This window comes from Lagenorhynchus albirostris, chromosome 3 (assembly GCF_949774975.1).
Source record: "Lagenorhynchus albirostris chromosome 3, mLagAlb1.1, whole genome shotgun sequence".
NCBI lineage: Eukaryota > Metazoa > Chordata > Mammalia > Artiodactyla > Delphinidae > Lagenorhynchus > Lagenorhynchus albirostris.
The window spans coordinates 89,404,023-89,423,202 of NC_083097.1; the positions used below are offsets into that span (position 1 = coordinate 89,404,023).

At 42.7% G+C, this 19,180-nt stretch overlaps 1 protein-coding gene and 1 long non-coding RNA gene across 2 annotated transcripts in view; one reads left to right on the forward strand and one right to left on the reverse strand.

Moving 5' to 3' along the window:
• LOC132516983 (uncharacterized) overlaps positions 1-17,834 on the reverse strand; it is a 151,646-nt gene extending 133,812 nt beyond the window's left edge. Inside the window, exons 1-2 of the long non-coding RNA XR_009539548.1 lie at positions 17,391-17,834; positions 7,185-7,376 (exon numbers count right to left, since the gene is read on the reverse strand). This is a non-coding gene — a long non-coding RNA (uncharacterized LOC132516983). The remainder of the gene's footprint in view (positions 1-7,184; positions 7,377-17,390) is intronic.
• A 676-nt stretch (positions 17,835-18,510) lies between these two features.
• The window catches only part of MAN2A1 (mannosidase alpha class 2A member 1), a 159,684-nt gene continuing 159,014 nt past the window's right edge, over positions 18,511-19,180 (forward strand). The window contains exon 1 of the mRNA XM_060143376.1: positions 18,511-19,076. Within this exon, the coding sequence (XP_059999359.1) occupies positions 18,942-19,076 (135 nt within the window). The 5' untranslated portion in view covers positions 18,511-18,941. The remainder of the gene's footprint in view (positions 19,077-19,180) is intronic.

The following is a 19,180-nucleotide window of genomic DNA, read 5'->3' on the forward strand; positions in this document are numbered from 1 at the left end:
TCTTTGAAAAGCATTCATTTTAGCACAAAACTGCTCTTTGGATTAGAATTAGGACCCTTTGGGAAGGCTTATAAAAGCATTCACCTTTGGGAAGCTACTGGGTTTCCAGGGCGATGAGTAAACCAAACCAGAAGTAATCACAGAATGTTAGGGTCTGAAGTTAGAGAAGCTCTGTCCACCTCCTATTTTGCATGTGAGAAAACTGGAATCCCAGAGGTTGATGGCCTTGCCCAGGCCACACATGTCAGGGGTAAGGCTGTTTCTATTAGAATGGCACCTCCTGACCTCATCTAGTTGCTCCTTTGACCACAGCATGCTCCCTGGAATTCTACAGTACCCAACGCCTCCTCCAATGCCTGGCACGTAGTAGACTCACAATAAATGTGTACTGACTAACTGAATGGCCTGAGAACCTTAATAATTAAAAACATCATTTTAACTTACTTAAAAACACTGAACAAATGTGCTTCTCAGAGAGGCTAGCCAATTGCAACAAGACCATTATGAGCAAGAAGGGGGCTGCTGAATAATATAAACAGGAGGAAAGAATTCAACTATAGCCTGTAGTAACAAGGTGAAACACCCCATGACGATGAGGGGCTAGAAAGGCTGGTGACCTGTGACTATATCAGAAGTACTAAAGCATCCTTGGCTATGATGGAGAAAAACATAGTATGAGATTCCTTTGCTTTCTGCTGCTATTCAAACAGCAGGCGTATGTTCAGAATGGTTCTTTTAGAGAAAACAGGGTGAAATTTTGACATCAAAAGGTCTTGAGATAACCATAGTAATGAGAATGACCACTGGAGGAAGAGCATCCCTCTTTTATACTGAGTTAGAATATAGCTATTTTGAGCATTTTTATTCAAAAAAATGGAAATTTTGCTTAATTTCCATTTATCCTGTTCTAAGTCTACCAACCCTGAAAAGCAGAGGCATGATTGATCTTAAAATGTCAATCTCTTACCTAAAGAGAGGAAGAAAAGATTTATTTAAAGAATAAAATGTCACAGGGATTCTTAGGAGAAAAGCTCCTGGGTTTGGATTTTCTTTGACAGCCAGGATTCCAAATGAGTAATTTTCCCCCTCCATGCATTTTATGGTAGCTCCCCAGATAGCTATCAGTGCAGATGTCCAGACTGGCAAATGCTTCCATGTTTTAGGGTCCTTTTTGTCAGTTAATCTACCTGGATGCTGACTTTCAGGAAAGACTTCTTGGTACTGAAAGAAAAACTCCTCAGGCCCTTGGGCGCCTGATAAAATTCTATTCCTGGATACACCCATCCCATTGAAAATGCATCCACTAGGCTGGGGTTGGGGATGAAGGAGCTGGGATTTAATACCTTTGGTTTAGTCCTAGGGGATCAGGGAGGCAAGTGAAACCCAGTTTAGAGAGCTCACCTGACTACAGTTTAAAGTATGAATGGGTACAGAAAATGTGAATGGATTCATCAGAGAGCCTGAAGAATTCTCAGCGTCTGTATGCAGTCTTCACATTGGAGATTTAATGTACACATTATGCTATATTTCCAGCATCTACAACAGTGCCTGCCTGGCACATAATAGGCATTTGATGATTATTTGTTAAAACATTTCAGTGTTAAAATTAGAGGAAATCTCCCACTAGATACAGAGAGAAATTTATATTATTTATGAAAATTTATCCATTTTTTATGACCTTTTCAGGTAAAAAACAAAACAAACAAAAAATGAGTTTAAAGACACCTTGGGTTTTATCTAAATTGGCCTCTTGTTTCAGAAAGAATCTTCCTCAAATCACCCTAGGTTAATGAATTCTACTTCTAAAGACATTTAGATGCAGAATGGCTATATATGAAGTCCAGTGACTGGCACCTTGGTTTTCTTTGTGTGAGGATAAATAATTCCTGCTCTTCAGGTATTCCGTGTTTTCCAGATGGTGCGCAAGATTAATGGTGCCTGTTGCCATTGCTCTGAACTAGCTGGAAAGACCTCTAGTCATCCTGACAACCTGGAAAACTAGGTCTCTCTTCTCATCCTTGCAGTCACTACAGAGGATCAAAAGGCAGAGAGGAGAACCACTGTCATTGCAGAAAACCAGACTAAGGAAGAGTCAATCTAAAGATAGGAATGTATGGTCTGCTGTCACTCTTAGGGAGCCTGAGGAATGAGTCAGTCTCTCCAAGGACCACCAGGCTGCCAGAACCAAAAAACTTTCATTTGTCCTCTTAAGGATGGGGAGGGACAGAGGGCATAGGTGAGAACACAGCTGCAGCTGGCTATACTGAAACCTTTGGGAGAGCATGGCCCCAAGAAAGAGAAAAAAGGAAAGGGGGCCTGCAATGGCCTGACTATTTCATTTTCAACAAAATTTATATTTTGAAATCCTAACCCCCCAAAGTTGATGGTATAGGAGGTAGGGCCTTTGGGAGGTGCTTGGGTCATGAGGGTAGAGCCCTCATGCATGGGATTAGTGCTCTTATGAAGAAAGAGAGTCCACAGAGCTCCCTAGCCCCTTCGGCCACTTAGAGACTCAATGAGAAGCCTGCATCCTGGAAAAGGGCCCTCGCCCGACCGTGCTGGCACCCTGATCTCAGATTTCCAACCTCCAAATTTGTGAGCAATAGATTTCTGCTGTTTGTAAGCTGCCTAGTCTGTATTTTTACAGAAGCCTGAAATGCTTAGGACAGGGACAAACTAACAATGTTCCTAGTTAATTCTCTAAAAAATAAATCTACCAGGAAACCACCTATTCCTGGGTTCCAGATAATGCAAAGTTCATTTATGTATTTACTCATTCAATAAATAGAGCAGCTCAGACCAACGCTATGGATTGGCTTGGTAAATACGTCTGCTTCTTGACAGAGAATCAAGCAAGAAACTTACATATGATTTTGGACTATTCTAGTAATTTCTGTAGGTTACATAGTTACATGTGTATGGTCAAATATACCAAGGATAAAGGGAATATTCTCAAAATAAAATCACCCTTCAAAAATTATTTAAAAGGTCTGGAAGATCATAAATTGAAGAGATGGCTTGGCATGAAGTCAGGGTCCGAATGTACCAGAACTGCTATATCTTAGCAGATTTACTCCCTCAGGGGCAACATAATCTATATTAAACTTAAAATGCACAGGCCTTTGGCTCCCCAGAGGCTGTAGGGTAGTACTCTAATTTATTTGGAATCTGCCAAGGAAACAGTTTACCCTTTCATTTATGTCTCATTTTATGTTTTTGAATTTTTAGTAAGTCATTGATTTTTGTTGACCATTTTTCTATGGCACATGGAGAAAAGTAAATTGAGTGTTGAGAATTTTCTCTCTAAACGCCTTCCATAAAATGTAATGATAGTGCTTTTCCTTTGTATAGTTTTTGGATGCTACTTTACCCTTTGTGTCAATGACTCATCACAGGAACAGAAAAGTTCCCACCAGTTCCTTACTTGGTATCTATATGGCTCTAAGTGAAGACATGGGCTTTATCCACAAACTGCTATAGTCAGATTGTTGCCAAAATATGAATTAATTACTGCAGGACCCAATGTACTGCTGTCACCAGGAACCAGAGAGTTAAATCCGGGACCCAAGGCGATACCTACAAGCAAAAGTGGTGGGGACTTGTATCTGAATCATGGTGGGGTGCTAAGGTTTAAGAGGGAAGGTGAGATGGAGAGACACACAAAACCTCACCACAGCACGTGGTTGTTTCTCCTTAGGAGAGCCTGTGGCTTGTTGTGCCTGTCAAGTAGGCTAATGTGCCTGTAAATTTCCTCTGACAGAAAACACATCACAGCAGCAGCAGCACTACCAGAAAACGATACAACCGAACTGTGGAAGACCGAAAGCCCAGCGCTTTCAAGGGTGATCAGAATGCAACAGAGTAAAAAAAATACAAGGCATTGAAAATAAACAAAGGCTAGGAAGAAATGAGATCACTTTCTAAGAAAAAAGCATTTATCATTTATAGGCCAAAAGAAATGCTTCTCCCACAGCCATTTTTTATATATTCTTTGGCAGTCTCAGTTCAAGGTCAAAAATATTAGAGGGCAAAAGGAATATGACTCAATATTTAAGATTTGTCATGACTGGCTTTGTAACTACATAAATATTAAATATGTAGAAATAATTGTAAGCACATTATCTCCACATCTCCACACGTTGCTTTAATTTTTAATGTAATCTTTTTCCTGAGCTGGCTGTGGGTCTGTGATTTGCATAGCTAGAATGATCCGGTGCCATCAATTTAGTAATGAAGTTACTCATTGAACAGAAGAGGCTTCTAAAAGATTATACAAAGCTGCAGGAAAGGAGAGTGTAGAAAGAAATTTTATGTTTCAGGTAAATGGGAAGTTTATTTTAGAGCACATTTTCCCATTATAAATTTAATATGGCTACTTTACAATAAATTTGGAAAACAAAAAAGAGGGGTAAAAAGCACCTATATTTTCATCATCCTAACTTAGTGTTTTATATTTTGGTCTTTTTATACTTATGCATATATATATTTAACATAGATGTAATCATAGTTCTGTGTGTGTATAGTTTTACAACCAGATTTTTTCTCTTATTAATATGGTTTTCATAACTATAACTTTTATAACTATGAAATAATGATAATAAAGGGGTCTATAATTAGACTCACCCACAAAATTTCTGTTGGCTAGCATTAGCAGAGTACTTAAGCACCTGACACTGGGGCCTGATGAATCAAATACCAGCTCTGCTACCTAACTGTGTGGATTTGGACAGATTAGTAAAGGCTATGCCTCAGTTTCCTCATCTATAAAATGGGCATACTAATAGTCCTCTATTAGCATGTTCTAGTGAGAGTTAAATGAAATAATCCATGGAAAGCACATAGCCTGGCTCTTTCATACAGTGAGTACTAAGACTAAGTGTTATTAAAGACAAAAAAATCAAATACATTATACTGGGTTAAAAAAATAAGCTTGAGTTTTACAAAACTGAGTTTCCTGAGACACTGCCATCATCCCCAAAATCCCCATGAACATTTTTCCAGTAACAACTCCCCACCTCCACCACTAATCAGAATTTGATGGTTAACACTTCCTTGTTCTGCTTCATACTTTAACATCTGAGTATGCTTCCCTAAAAGTATAGCTTCATTTTGCCTGTTATTGAACTTGATATAAATGGAATCTCTCTCTCTCTCTCTCTCTGTCTCTGTCTCTCTCTCTCTGTCTCTGTCTCTCTCCCTCTCACACACACACACACACACACACACACACACACACACACACACACACACACACACAATATCACTGTATTTAGGAAGCATACAATCCAAGGCTTGGTTATGTTGTGATGAAAAAAAGCTTTGGACAGGGAGCCAGAGAACTTGGCTTCTAGTCTAGTCTCCATGAGATCTTGGGCAAATCTTTTTACTTCTCTGGGGCCTCCATGTAAGATGTTTGGATGTGCTGTGTCTTTGAAGCTTTAGAGTACTAAATTGTTTAGCCCTTCCTATGTGAGTATTGTGTTGGCATATGAGAAATCAGAGTAAAAAAGAATCCAGAGAAAGGCCTGGAGCCTGCTGGAAATAAGCCTCCTCTTCTGAAAATTCATGCCAATAATAGTGTCAGCAAACAAAAGCCTATGGAAAAATGAAAGTAATGATTCCACATCACAGATAATTTTCTCCTCTCTGATATGTGTACATTTTGGCCTTAACATGCATAGGGAACATTTTTCCCAGGATAAATCATAGCCATTAAGAGTTGCATGTTAGGAGTTTGGAGTTCAAATAAATAATCATATCATATAGGTTTTCCTGGACAGAGTCAGTTTTGAACATTTTAACCCATTCTCTCTGTAGAAGTATTTGTATTTCTCCAAATACTGCCTGGGCTAAGTACTGCAGGTTGGCTCACCCAATGTCCATTCTACCGTCCTCTTATGGCGGCGTTTATAATACAGAGACTGGAAGCTTAAAAAATGTCCTAGACTTCTTTGCACCTAGAGCTATGGATATGAATTTGGTCTGCCAGTTAGGTATACTTGTGCAAGATTTAGAAAACATAAGAGAAGTTGAGGCAACCTTCTGACCACTCCTGACTGTATTTCTCTTATAATTAAGGTCATGGAAACATTTTTCTAGAGCAATGTTCCATAGTTTATTACTCAGCCTCCTGGAAGACAATCAGCAGTTGTGGCAGCTATGAGAGTAGTAGCTTTTTGACTCCACCTTCTATCACAGGGTTATGTTTCTGAACCCAGTGTTCCAATCATCCTCAGCAATAATAGCTCCACTGATAGGTCAACTCTGTATTATGCTGGAATCGTTCATTCTTACAGGCCTAGTCTGCTAATGCACTTCTCCAATCCTGACATGGATTTTTGAAAGTACCCTGTATTAAATACCTTCCTGCTTAAAATACTTAGAATTGTTTCTATTTTTTTTGCACTGAATCCTACTGATACACATCCTAGATATTATTTTGGAAAATCTATTCACCATAACACAAGATGTAAAGTATTATAACTCTATAGAATGCTATAGCAAATAGAGGAGGGGTTTTGAAACTAGAAAAAACAAGCTAGTTTAGTAGTTATGTATCCTTAAGCAAGTTATTAAACCTCTTTGTATCTAAGTTCATACACACACACACACACACATATATATGAAATAGATATCAGTATACTAATCTTGTAGAGTTGTGAGAATTAAATGAGGCAACACAAGCAAAGTATCTACGTACTTAGTATCTAGCATTGAATGGTCACTCACTAAATAGAGTTCATTTCTTTCTGTCCCCATATGGGATGTCCTTTGGTGACTGAGGTGATTAGCAAAATAATTTTGGGGGAAATTCTCTTTAAAGGACTTTAAAAAGACCTTGTAGGAACACAAAGATTTGGCGCTGATTCACAAAGACAAGAGGAATATCTTTAAACTCAGCTCAAGAGCAAACAGACTTCTATTATGAGTACTACCAATTCATCCCAACTGGTGGCTCAGGGCCCAGATAATTTGTTAATTATCTCAACAAATATTTATTAAGCCTCAACATTTCTACACACTACTTTACTCATTAAGATACAGTGGTAAATAAAAAGGTCCCTGACTTCCAGGAGCTTGCATTCTACTGGGAGAGACTGACATAAAATAAGTCAGCATATAATTTCAAATAATGAGAAGGATTATGAAAAAAGGCATTCTTCCTTTAGTTCTCTTTCCCTTACCTTCTCAGAAGTTTATTATGTTACTTGACTCATCCCGTCTCTCAGCTTCCTTTCATGGGAGGAAGGGCATACGTTGGTGGAGATTATGCCAATAATGTCAAGATTCTCTTAGGTAGGCGAGTAGTTTCAGGATATGTGAAGAGTCTGGGGCCTGTTACTGTTTCATGGATGGCAGCAGAAAATAGATGATGCCTGGATTAGAGACAAAGGAGCATATGTCAAAGCAGCATCAGCATGATGTTGGCACTTGTTTCTTATGCCCCCAAAATCCCATGGGGTCTAAGGGGAGGGGTCCAGGTGGCTGCCACATACTCAGTGGTTTTCTGTCTCAGCCAAGGAATATTGAACTCGGGGAATTTACTGCTTTTATAGTGTTTGGTAAGCAATCCTACTCTTTGGGAGGAAGCTATTACTTGGTTGCTCAAGGTTGCTTGCTACAAATCCAACCCTGAGAAATGACCCAAGTTAAGAGTAGTCTGGGCTCTGCATCCTTGGCATACCCAGAATTAATGTACAGAGATGCTCAGGACCCTTGGCAGATTGCTTTTCCCAACAGGTAGAGGGGAGAAAATAATTGAACCCTCCATCCTTTACAGTTTTGTGCAATCATAACTACAAAATTTTCTAAGGTCTTAGAAGTTAGAACTTTGTTTCTACTCCCTTCGAAACTTTCACCCTAGATGTGATATATTTTGGCAATTGAAGACCTCAGACAGATTACAGAAGAAGTTGATAGGGGAAGAGACAGATTTTCCAGTTATTACCAAATATAACCTGAGGCTTCTGTATGGATATACAGCCTCTCATCTCCAGAAGCATGGTGCTAGACCTCACACCTAGAAACCTCACCCTAGGCTCTTTTCCTATTCAAGCTATCATTGAGTGCTCATTTTAACAAACCTCCACTGCAAACATATATTTATGTGGGAGGGAAAAGGGCAGAATATGATATGTTCTCAGCCCTGAGCTCTCCTTGTAAGGCCACTGCTCTTGAATCCTGGTAGAAAGCGCCATTCATGGGTCATCCTCAGAGTCCACTTTCCTTGCGCTTTCAAGCCAGGGAGAGAAAATTGTAGACTTGCTCCATAATAAATCAATGTTGTCCAATTTATCTATGTGGACTCCACTCTCCACTTCCAATGGTGGTAATTTCAAATGTTCTCTACCCTATTCACCCCTTCATGGAACCCATTTTTCCATTTCCCAGAGAAAATGGAAGGCAACTGGGGAATGCTCTCCCAACATGTCATTTGTTACCTCTTGATTCCTACAGCAAATGCTGGAAAATAGTTATTATTATCTCAATGGGATACATTAGAAAATAGTTTTGGAGATTTTATGTAACTCTCCCAAAATGACAAAGGCTGTGTGTCCTGGAGAAGGAATCAGAAGAAATCTTTATGACATGGGACCTCACTCATGTAGGCTTTAGAAATGGGAAAATAAAACTTCCCTGGGTTTTTGTGTTTTTTTTTTTCCTTTTTAGTGTTCCTGTAAGAGGCTCTAGCCTCCTAAGCCACAGAAATGTATGCACTACAGAGAATGTTTTCTTTCACTTTTCCTAGATACATTTCTCATACTATAAATATTATATCTGTAGCTGCTTGTTTTCCTAATGACAGAGCTAACTGCTATGATCCAAAGGGTTAATAAAACCTCTCTTATCTTCCCCAAAGCAAAAAATTATATCCTGGGAAAGGCACCTAGGTTAGTTCTGAAGGTGCTGGGGAGACTGGAGTGTTATCTTTCTAGTTATTTAAATTTCAACTAGGAATGAAGACATTCCTAGGCCCTGGAGTTTGAAGACATCTGGAGTAAGGAGGAGACCCTTCCAGGAGAGGAGGGGCACAGCTGCCTCCTTTACCTTTATAAGCAGAGAAAAATCATTTTCCCTTGTCCTTTGTCCACAGAGTATCTGGCCACTCATATAAGGACATTTCCATTCTTTTTCATCACTTCGTTGTCCCAGGGGTAAGGCCTGGGGCAAACTGGGAGAGGGGAGCATGCAGTTCTTACTTACTGTGGGATAATAAGAGATTAGCTTCTGATCCAGAACACCTCATGTGCTTATTCAGGATAAAATGAATAAAGATGGATATTAAAAACCCACTACTAGACAATTCAGAGGAGGGATAAGAACCACAAATATTTCTAGACCATGAGATAAGTAGCTATAAAAAATACCTGACAATATTTGAAGAGATAGAGAGATAGTGTTTGAGTTTCCTTATGTGGAATGAGTAGGAGTTTGCTGGTGGACAAGGCAGCTGAAGGACATTCTAAACATAAAAACTTATACCAAGGATTTGAGGTACATCTTTGTTCAAGTTTTTATACAACTGACACTTTCTTCAAGGTAGTACTCTATTTCTGTTTGTCACAAATCTGTCATATTAATTTTATTAGAATAGGACAGTCTACTGCCATCTTCCAGAAAATAGTTCTAATAACTATACAAACTGACAATATCAGCAATATGTGTGGCACTTCTTGGAGATGTTCCATGTGCAGTCTGTACAACCATACACAGCAGCCCTGTCTGCCTAGCCCATTAGAGAGAGGTAAGTTGTTCAACATAACTGGAGTGAAGATTGTGTGTGAAAGTGCGATAGGAGATAAGCCTGGATAGAAAGGCAGAGGTCAGACTCCCAGGTATATAACCAAAGAAACCCCAAAACACTAATTTGAAAAGATACATGCACCCCAATATTCATAGCAGCATTATTTACAATAGTCAAGGTATGGAAGCAACCTAAGTGGTCATCAACAGATGAATGGATAAAGGAGATGTGGTATACATATACAATGGAAAACTACGCAACCATGAAAAAGAACGAAATTTTGTCATTTGCAGAAACATGGATGGACTTGGAGGGCATTATGCTAAGTGAAGTAAGTCAGACAGAGAAATTACTGTATGATATCATTCATATGTGTGATCTAAAGAATACAACATACTAATGAATAAAACATAAAAGAAGCAGACACAGATATAGAGAGCAAACTAATGGTTATTGGGGGAGGGGCAACATAGGGGTGGGAAAGTGGGAGGTACAAACTATTGGGTGTAAGACAGGCTCAAGGATGTATTGTACAACACAACAAATATAGCCAATATTTTGTAATAATTATAAACGGAAAGTAACCTTTAAAAATCATATTTTTTTTTAAATTAAAAATAAAATGGCAGAGGTCAGAACTTGAAGGAACTTAGGGTACATACTAATGCGATTAGTATCAAATGTGAAGGTGCTGGGGAACTACTGAAGGATTTTTAGGCAATTGGGAAAGTTGTGACAGTAGGACAAGATAGTCAGGAGACCTGGTAAGAGACAGACCAGAAGAGAATGGGAGCGCCATGATAGAAAAGGATAGGAAGGAGGCTTCTTTGGTCTCAGGGAAGGGAATGTCTTCCTTTCCAGAGTGGTTCTCTCTACCAAGCTATTGGTCCCCATCACTGTATCTTCTTCTCTACTACCTTGATATATTACTGAACTCTTCTTTTTCCTGTGTCTTCAATCTCTCTCCACTTACTTCATCCCTACAGCCTTTAGCTGCCCCAATATATCAAATACTTGCTTCTGCTCACTCCTACTTTTTCACATGAATTATACGGGCTTAATTCACTCTTCAGATTGGGAAAATCCTACCCTTCTAAGTAACAAGTGGCTGAGCAGCCCCTAAGCAACAGTGCAGTGGCTAACAGAGCCACAAGGATCACAACAAAAGCTTCTAGGTTGGTTTGCCACACTTAATGGCTGTGGCATCAGCCATTAAGGTGACCACAGGCTCAACTGAATTTAGACAATTTATTACTTGCACAGCAAAAACAATACCAGGATGGTGTCACCTCCCCACATCTCTAGTCCCACTGAAGGACACTGAACTGGAGGGACCCAGTGACAGAGACAGGAGTGATGGTTGATCTACTACTGAGAAGCCATCTCAACTATAGCCAGGCAGTTTCTAGACTTACACAGAAGCTTGCAGCTGTATTTGAAGGAAGATGGAGTTAGATGGAAAGTCCTAGGCTCAGCTGAAATGAGGGAGATGGATGAGAAATGGTTTTATGGCAGCTCCGCACAAGAAGCTTATCTCCCGCTGGTCGAGAAGTAATTGCAGGGCATTCCAGGAGGACTCTGGTCAGACTTGCCTGACTGGCCTACATAAAGCCAAGTAAAGCCATGTGGCAGCAGAGCTGTCTCTCAGTAACTCCATCCCTGACCCTTCATGTATCCAAGAAAGAATTATTTTCAGGACTTCAGGCCACCCATTAGATTACCTAATTAACTCTACTGATTAACTGCAGGGGCTTGAACCAAATAGTTTCTATGTTTCTTAGGCTACCTCAGATGAGAGTGACCATGACTCTGACTCCTAGCAGGATGATCAGACCCATTTGAAGGCTAAATTGCAAACAAGCTCCCAACCAGAGCCAAGCCAGCTAAGTACATCTCAGGTACCACTGATATAGACCTTAGAGAGCCACACAGCTTCCTCTCTAAGGTAGGAGATATATGGCTCCACCTGCCCTGATTTATTAATATCAGTGCAGCAACAGGTGCTGGCATTTGAATATATTTTACCTTCATTGGCCAGCAGGAGGTCCAGAGAAATGTGATTGTCTATAACCACTTACATTAGAGAGTTCAGACTGGTTTTTGTTAGGCAAGTATAGGCCTGATGTCCACATTAGAGGTAGTACCCTATTGGGGGCATAAACTGTATTAGGAGTGTTTAGTATCATTTATTGCAGCCAGTCAATTTTGTGTCCCTTGTGATGGACAAACCCCGTGGTTAAACCTAAATTATTCCTGCAAAGCAGCGTGCAGTGCTTTTGAGGAGAACAATCTGGCTGTCACAGCCAATCAGCCTAGCCTTTACAGCAAGAACTGCTCCAGGTAAACTAGATTCTGCTAATAGGTTTATAGTGACTTCAGCAACAGCATTTTGCTGACATGGGGGTCAAGGTTTGACTTTTCAGTGTCCAAAGGAACATCTGTTAAGTATTTGGCAGTAGGGTCAGGAGGGAGTGATAGATACAGCAATCAGTCAAATTCAGAGCATGAGCAATGGTCTGGGGAAAGCATAGAAGAGAAATTTTTTTTTAAGCTGGTAAATAGAGAACACATGGGACTGAATAATCTCAGGCTAGGTGGAGCCATATTAACGTCCAGAAAATTAATCTTGTTCTGTCATCGTGGGTGGAAGTCATCCATCTGAAAGGTCAACAGTCCTGAGTTTAAGATCTAAGGACTAAGGATCTATGTCCTAAGATCTAAGGATCTAGGATCTAAGTTAAGAATCGGTATTCAGATACCAAAGCATCCTGAGATACCAGGCCAGGTGTCCTACAGGTAAGAGCCAAGAGAGGTTAATGAGTCTTCCCCCGACTCTTAACTTCCTGGGGTTTAGGGTGTTCCTTTTCCACCAGTTGTACTGTTGATTTCCTTCCATAGCCACATGATTGGTATGACTGGTGTCTGCAGCACTCACTTCACTATTTTTCCAATCCTATAATTTCTAACCAGCACCATTTGCTTGGATTTCTCTCTTAGTGGCTTTTTCCTTGTATAGCTTGTACCATCCTAGAACTTATCCCACCCCTGAGGTGTGGGCCTTGCCAGGACCACTTCAGAGTTGTCATCTCACACTCCTGATTACTATCTGATGCCCTCTAGTTCAAACAAATCTTATTAAGGTGTATAAAATACTTGCTGCTTCCCGCTTATCATATTCAATCAGCATACTGTTGTCATTATAAACAACCAAGATGAACCTGTGTGGTGTTTTGTGGAATGTCAAGATGATCAATATTTCTGTAGGCTATACTGAGGAGAACTGATGTGTCCCTGAGGCAATACTGTGGAGGTATACTTGTAATAGGGAAGAACAAATATGACTCCACATTTAATCTGTTTCTTTTACTTTAACCTTTGTATTCTATTGCTTTTGCTACAAGTTAAGAATGTTGCCTATAGCCTGAAATATACAGGATAGCCCATTCTCAAGGCTCTGATCTCTAAGGGTATAACACTTTTCCATTCACATAGAGATAAAAAGTTGCAGAACAGAGAATAACATTTCTTATTGGGGGTTTACAGGAACATTGCCACCTGACCTACCTGGACAGTTGTAAGAACAAAGGATTCTGACACCAAGAAGTTTGCAACAACTAACCACACCCCGTCTCCTTTTGGTATAAAAGAAGCCTGGATTCTAACGAGAAAGATGGTTCTTTGGGACACTAGTCCACCATCTTCTCAGTCTGCTGGCTTTCCAAATAAAGTTGCTATTCCTTGCTCCAATAACTTGTCTCTTGATTTATTGGCCTGTTGAGCGGTAAGCAGTTCGAGCCAGGATGCAGTAACATACTGTTGGCCCTGTTAGGTAAAAGCCAGCTGCTTCTGGTGGTTTTTATGAGTAAGTATAGAGAAGACAGCATTATCCATGTCAGTAGCTTTATACCAAGTGCCAGGTGCTGTGTCGATTTGTTTCAGTAAAAACACTGCACCTGGGGACAGTGGCCACAATTAGAATTACTGCCTGGTTAAGTTTATAATAGTTCACAGTCATTTTTCAAGATCCACTTTTGCACTGGCCAAACTGGTGAGTTAAATGAGAATGTGATAGGTATCAGCACCCCTGCTTTTTTTCAAGTCTTTTATGATGACAATGTAACAGGGAAGAACAAATGTGACTCCACATTTGATCTGTTTCTTTTACTTTAACATTTGTATTCTATTGCTTTTGCTACAAGTTAATCACTTAAGAGATTTTGCCTATAGCTTAAAGTATGCATAAGGGCCCATCTCTGGGAACCCAGCCTCCCATGCCAGAACTTAAGCTTAAATACATTTGTTTAGCTCACAGGAAACATCCTGACCAGGCCCACCTGTAAATGGCTGCAGGAAAGAAGAAATTAACACATCCCCTCCAGAGTCTGCTGAAACCCAGAAATATTTGCAAAAACTTATCAGCTTTTTTTACTTTACCTCCTCACCTCTTCCTCTTTGCTCTATAAAAGAAAATGGATGCTACCAAACCCAGGCAAGATAGTTCACTGGGACACCAGTCCACCAACTTCTTGGTCTGCTGGCTTTCTAAGTAAAGTCACTATTCCTTGTCCCAACATACCGTCTCTTGATTCACTGGCCTGTCATGCGGCGAGCAGCATGAGCTTGTACCCAGTAACAACATTAATTGCTTTACTATCTTGGAAGAGAGTGAGATTTCTAGGCACATCCACTTAGCTCTTTCTATTATAATGGACTTCATCCTATCGATAAGAAAGCCAAAATGGGGATATGCTCAGTTCTAGAACTGAGAAAATAATCACACAGTTGGTGTGTGGATCAAGTGACCTACCAACAAACTGTGAGCTGGATATGAGCTAAGACTTCATCTATCTACTGACCAAGATAAACTCCAGCTTTGGTTGAAGAGTCACAGTGGTGTTTTGAGTCCCTAGGAATTAGCATCAGTTCAGATCTGATGTCTAGAAAACCTCAAAAGATCTCCATATATCCTTTTCTCCAACGTACTGCCACTCTAGTATATAGCCACACATTTTGGGGGGACTCGGTTGAGGGAACATTTACAACGTGTACTGTGGCAGTGGTGCAAGGTAATTCCTAAAGAGTACACAGACTCTCCTTCAATCAAGGGGTTCTGGGTCTGTGAATTGATATAGGTCTAAAAACTGAGTAAGAGTCCACTGTGGTGACTCAGGTCAGATACTGGCTACCTGATTTAGAGCTTTTCTTGTTAATAAATATTAAGTAGTACTCTGTTAGGTTGCCTATCTATTTTTTTCCTAGGGCATCTCTGTGGGCCAAGGCACTCTGATTGCCTGTACACACCTGTTGCCCTTTCATAAGGCAGATGTACCCACATTACCTCTGGTGGTCTGTGCTATTTTGGGATCCTGTCATCCCCATTGTTATCAGTGAGTGCACCTCAATAGTGGCATCCTCTATAGTCATACATGGCCTACAGAGGGAAACATCCACAGAGATTTTCAAAGATGCATGTCTTCCCCTCACTAAGGTATTTCTCAATTCTTCATTGAAGGAGCATCTTCTGGGCCTTTGCATGGAACACAGCTGGGGGATGTGCATGCAGATTACATATGATAAGTCCAGTGTAACATTTCCGTAAACTTTTGTATTCCCTGTTCCACATCATGTCAGGGAAGCTCCGGCATTTCAACCTCACAAACTCCAGGCAGCTGATGAGTCCACGTTTCCATCAGCCAACCAAGTAAGCTCTAGCTGCATGAGCTAACACATACAATAAACACCATAACAATAAATTTGGCTCAGTATAGTATTACATTCCATCCTCCATGGTCTAACACCCTCAGAATCCACTCCCACATGTTCTCCAGGTTTCTGCCTATATATTATCAAAGTCTTGTAGTTACTTTGGTGTGTAAGTTACTACTTCCTCCATCAGAGTGTGCATCTATACCCCAGGAGCATGCTGAAATTTGATCCTAGTTGTGAGTACACTGTAGTAGAGGGTGATTACTGTGGGTTTTGAGGAGAATGTGAATTTCCTCTCAAGGCATCTGCCCCAGGTGAGTTTTCAAGCAGAGGAAGCCTACCTCTTCAGAAACTGGAGGGCAACCTACTTCCACTAGTAAGAGAGGCTCAGAGTGACTTGGGGGTTCAAGACTGTCAGTTTCATTTGGGTCTAACCCACTCCAAGTTTTGGGATCCTATTATTTTACAGCACCCTAACTTTTACATGAGAAACTTGCACATCCATGAATTCAACAGAAGTTGTAATTCAGTAACGTGAAAATTTAAATTTTGTGTTTTGATTTTCAGTAATATCATTTTGTTGCTACAATCAATAAGAGCTTCCTTTAGAATTGTATGGAGTCTGTCTCTCTGGTTCTCATACCATAACTTGGAACTGTGCTTGTCATTTCTCTTTTTAAGCATTCAAGGTGTGGGTGGTGGTGGTGGTGGTGGTGGGATGAATTGGGAGATAGGGATTGACATATATACACTAATACGTATAAAACAGATAACTAGTAAGAACCTGCTGTATAAAAAAATAAACTACAATTAAAAAAATACTAGGGATGTGATGTACAACATGATGATGATAGTTTATATTGCTGTATAATATATAGGAAAATTGTTAAGAGAGCAGGTCCTAAAAGTGCTCATTGTAAGAAAAAACTTTTTTTCTTTTTATTGTATCTATATGAGATGATGGATGAGAACTAAACTTATTGTGGTAATCATTTTATAATATATGTAAAGCAAACCATCATGCTGTATACCTTAAACTTATTCAGTGGTGTATGTCAATTATTTCTCAATAAAACTGTAAAAACTTTTTAAAAAAAAAAGCATTCAAAGGAACTCAAAAGAATACATCTCACACCATAGTTCTTATAGTTACCTTACAGCCATAACTGTCCTGTGTAGCTGCCACTTGGGGCTCCAAGGAACTTGGTAGTTCACCACAATCAGCCACAGATGACTGGTTAATTGGGATGCCCCATGTACTATGAATTATTAGCGTCTTAATTCACTTTGGCAAGGAACTCAGCACTGAGCTCAAGCCCAAAGCCCCAATCAAACCAAACTCCTAATCCTATCTTTGCAGGTCTATCTCTTGGGACTACAAATAAAGTTTAATAAAAAGAATTATTAACTGTAACAGGGTTTTGGAATAACGAGAGATTCACTAGTAACAGAACCCTAGAAAATATAGAAAGAGCAGCTTTAAGGAGCTAACCTTATAAGTAACCCTTGGACTAGGAGATAGAGTTAGCAAAGAAGAGCTCCCCCAGCCCTTCCCAGGGCTAAGATCCAAAAATTACTGGAGAGGGCACAGCCTGGCTCACTGAATGGCAGAGAAATCACTGTGGTGCCACACCTTGTGAAAAATCAGCCCTCTGGAACTGGCTACAGATCTTGCCTCCAGGGTGCCCAGAAAGCTATTCTCGAGGTAGTGTCTATCTTTAGCCCCCCTACTACAAAATCACTAGACTTGGGGACGTGGGAAGAAACCGCTGGCCCCTGAGCAGCATAGGAGCTCGGCCCTGGAGCAAGCCAGGTATGCTGCAAGAGCCTGCCTACCAATGCACCAAAACCAGGTAGCAAAATACTTTTCTTCCTGTAATGTCTCTTCAACATCCTCTACGGACAAAGCTTCAGCCCCTGCTGGCAAAGGAAAACTTACTTTAAAAGGCCCAGATCCATTTTCACAGTGAAGTCAAAAAGGGTGAATTTGGAGTTGAGAGGCAATAAATCAATAACCGGCACAAGCAGGCTCCCCTCACAGATTTTTGTAGCCAGACGTCTACACCTGTCTGGAGAGTCCTTCGGCAGGCTCCTTTCCCTCAGGTTTCCCCAGACGTCACCAAAAGCCGCAGAGGAAAAGATGAGTCTGAACAGAATTCGCAGCCCCCTTCTCCTCACCGAGTTTCCGTCCAAGGCACCCCAGGCCTGGGACCTCAAGGACAGGAAACCTGGGCAGTGAAAAGGAAGTGGGGAGAAAGCGCAGCAGAACTGGGCTGCTGGTGCCCCAGGGTCTCTCGGGGCCTCAACTTAAGCAATGCCGCCTCCCAGGTCACAAAAGCAGTCTGAGGTCTTCCCATCGCTGGGGGCTCCGGCAGGCCGACGCGGGGCGGGCCCTGCGAGCGGCGCGTTGTGATTGGGCGCCGGGGAGCCCGCCCCCTCATCCCGGAGCGTCGGGAGGAGGCGGGGCCCGCCGCCTGCTCAGCTCCGTGGCTACCGGCGCCTATTGACCCAGCGGCCACTGCACCGCTGCTGTCTCCTCCTGCTCGTGGCGGGCGGTGCAGGAGCGCCGAGTGGCGCTGGAGAACCGGCGTTTCTCCGCCGCTGCCGCCGCCATCTCCGCATTTGCGGGGCGGGAGGGAGGGAGGGGACTCGCGGCTGCAGCTGGAGCGGGCTTCTCTCCGGGGAAGGTCCTCTTCTTGCTCTCCTTTTCCTCCTCCGCGCGCCGCCGCCGCCCGCCCCCTGCGCCCTCCGAGCGCAGCCCGGGTCCCAGAGCTGAGCGAAAAGGGCGGTGGGGGGCGGGAGGCGCCGGCGGGCGGACGCGCGCTCGGAGGAAACTCCTGCCGGACCCGTGCGTCCCCGCGCCCAGGGTGCACCCCGGCCCGGCCTCAGCGGCGGCGGCGGCAGCAGGAAGGGGCTCAGTCGGGGGAGGCGGGGGCGGTGCCACGGGGGCGGGCCCGGCTGTCCCGGCGCTAAGTTGTGGGGCCCGGCTCCTCCCAACCTGATTTCTTTCCCCACGGCTCCTCGGACCCAGTTCCGCGCCGCCGACCCTAGAGCCGCCGAGCCCGCACCTCCTGGGTGAAGAGGACACGCCTGCCCTGGTCGAGAAAACTTTTCCTGCCGACTTGGTCGGGCGACGGTGGCAGGAAGTCCAGACAGCGACCTTTCCTCCGCCTGCTCCGTGCGCCCTGCCGGGTGCCGGCGCTGAACTCGAGATCTAGTTTGAGCGGGCCCCTTCCGGGCTGCAGGCGAATCCCGCCTCAGGAGGGACGCCCGGCCCCAGAGAGGGCGTTGGGCCGGGGCGAAGGCCAAGGGCGCGTGGTGGCGCCGGAGATAAGGTGCGGAGCGCCGCCCGGACCCGCATCCGCAGCGGCGAGCGCGGAGAGCACAAGCCCGGGAGCAGGGAGCCTCCGGCGGCCGCTTCCAGGAGTCCACAGTCCGCCTCTTCCTCCGGGTGAGGACAGTGCCCTGGCCCCGAGTCTATCGAGGAAAAATGAAGTTAAGCCGCCAGTTCACCGTGTTTGGCAGCGCTATCTTTTGTGTGGTGATCTTTTCGCTCTACCTGATGCTGGACCGGGGTCACTTAGACTACCCCAAGAGCCCGCGCCGCGAGGGCTCCTTTCCCCAGGTAAGGAACGAGGAAGTGGGGACACGGGGCTCCGAGAGTGTAGGGGTGGGGACCCGTAGTTACCCGCTGCTCCACGACCTCTCCCTCCCGCCGAGGCTCCGCGC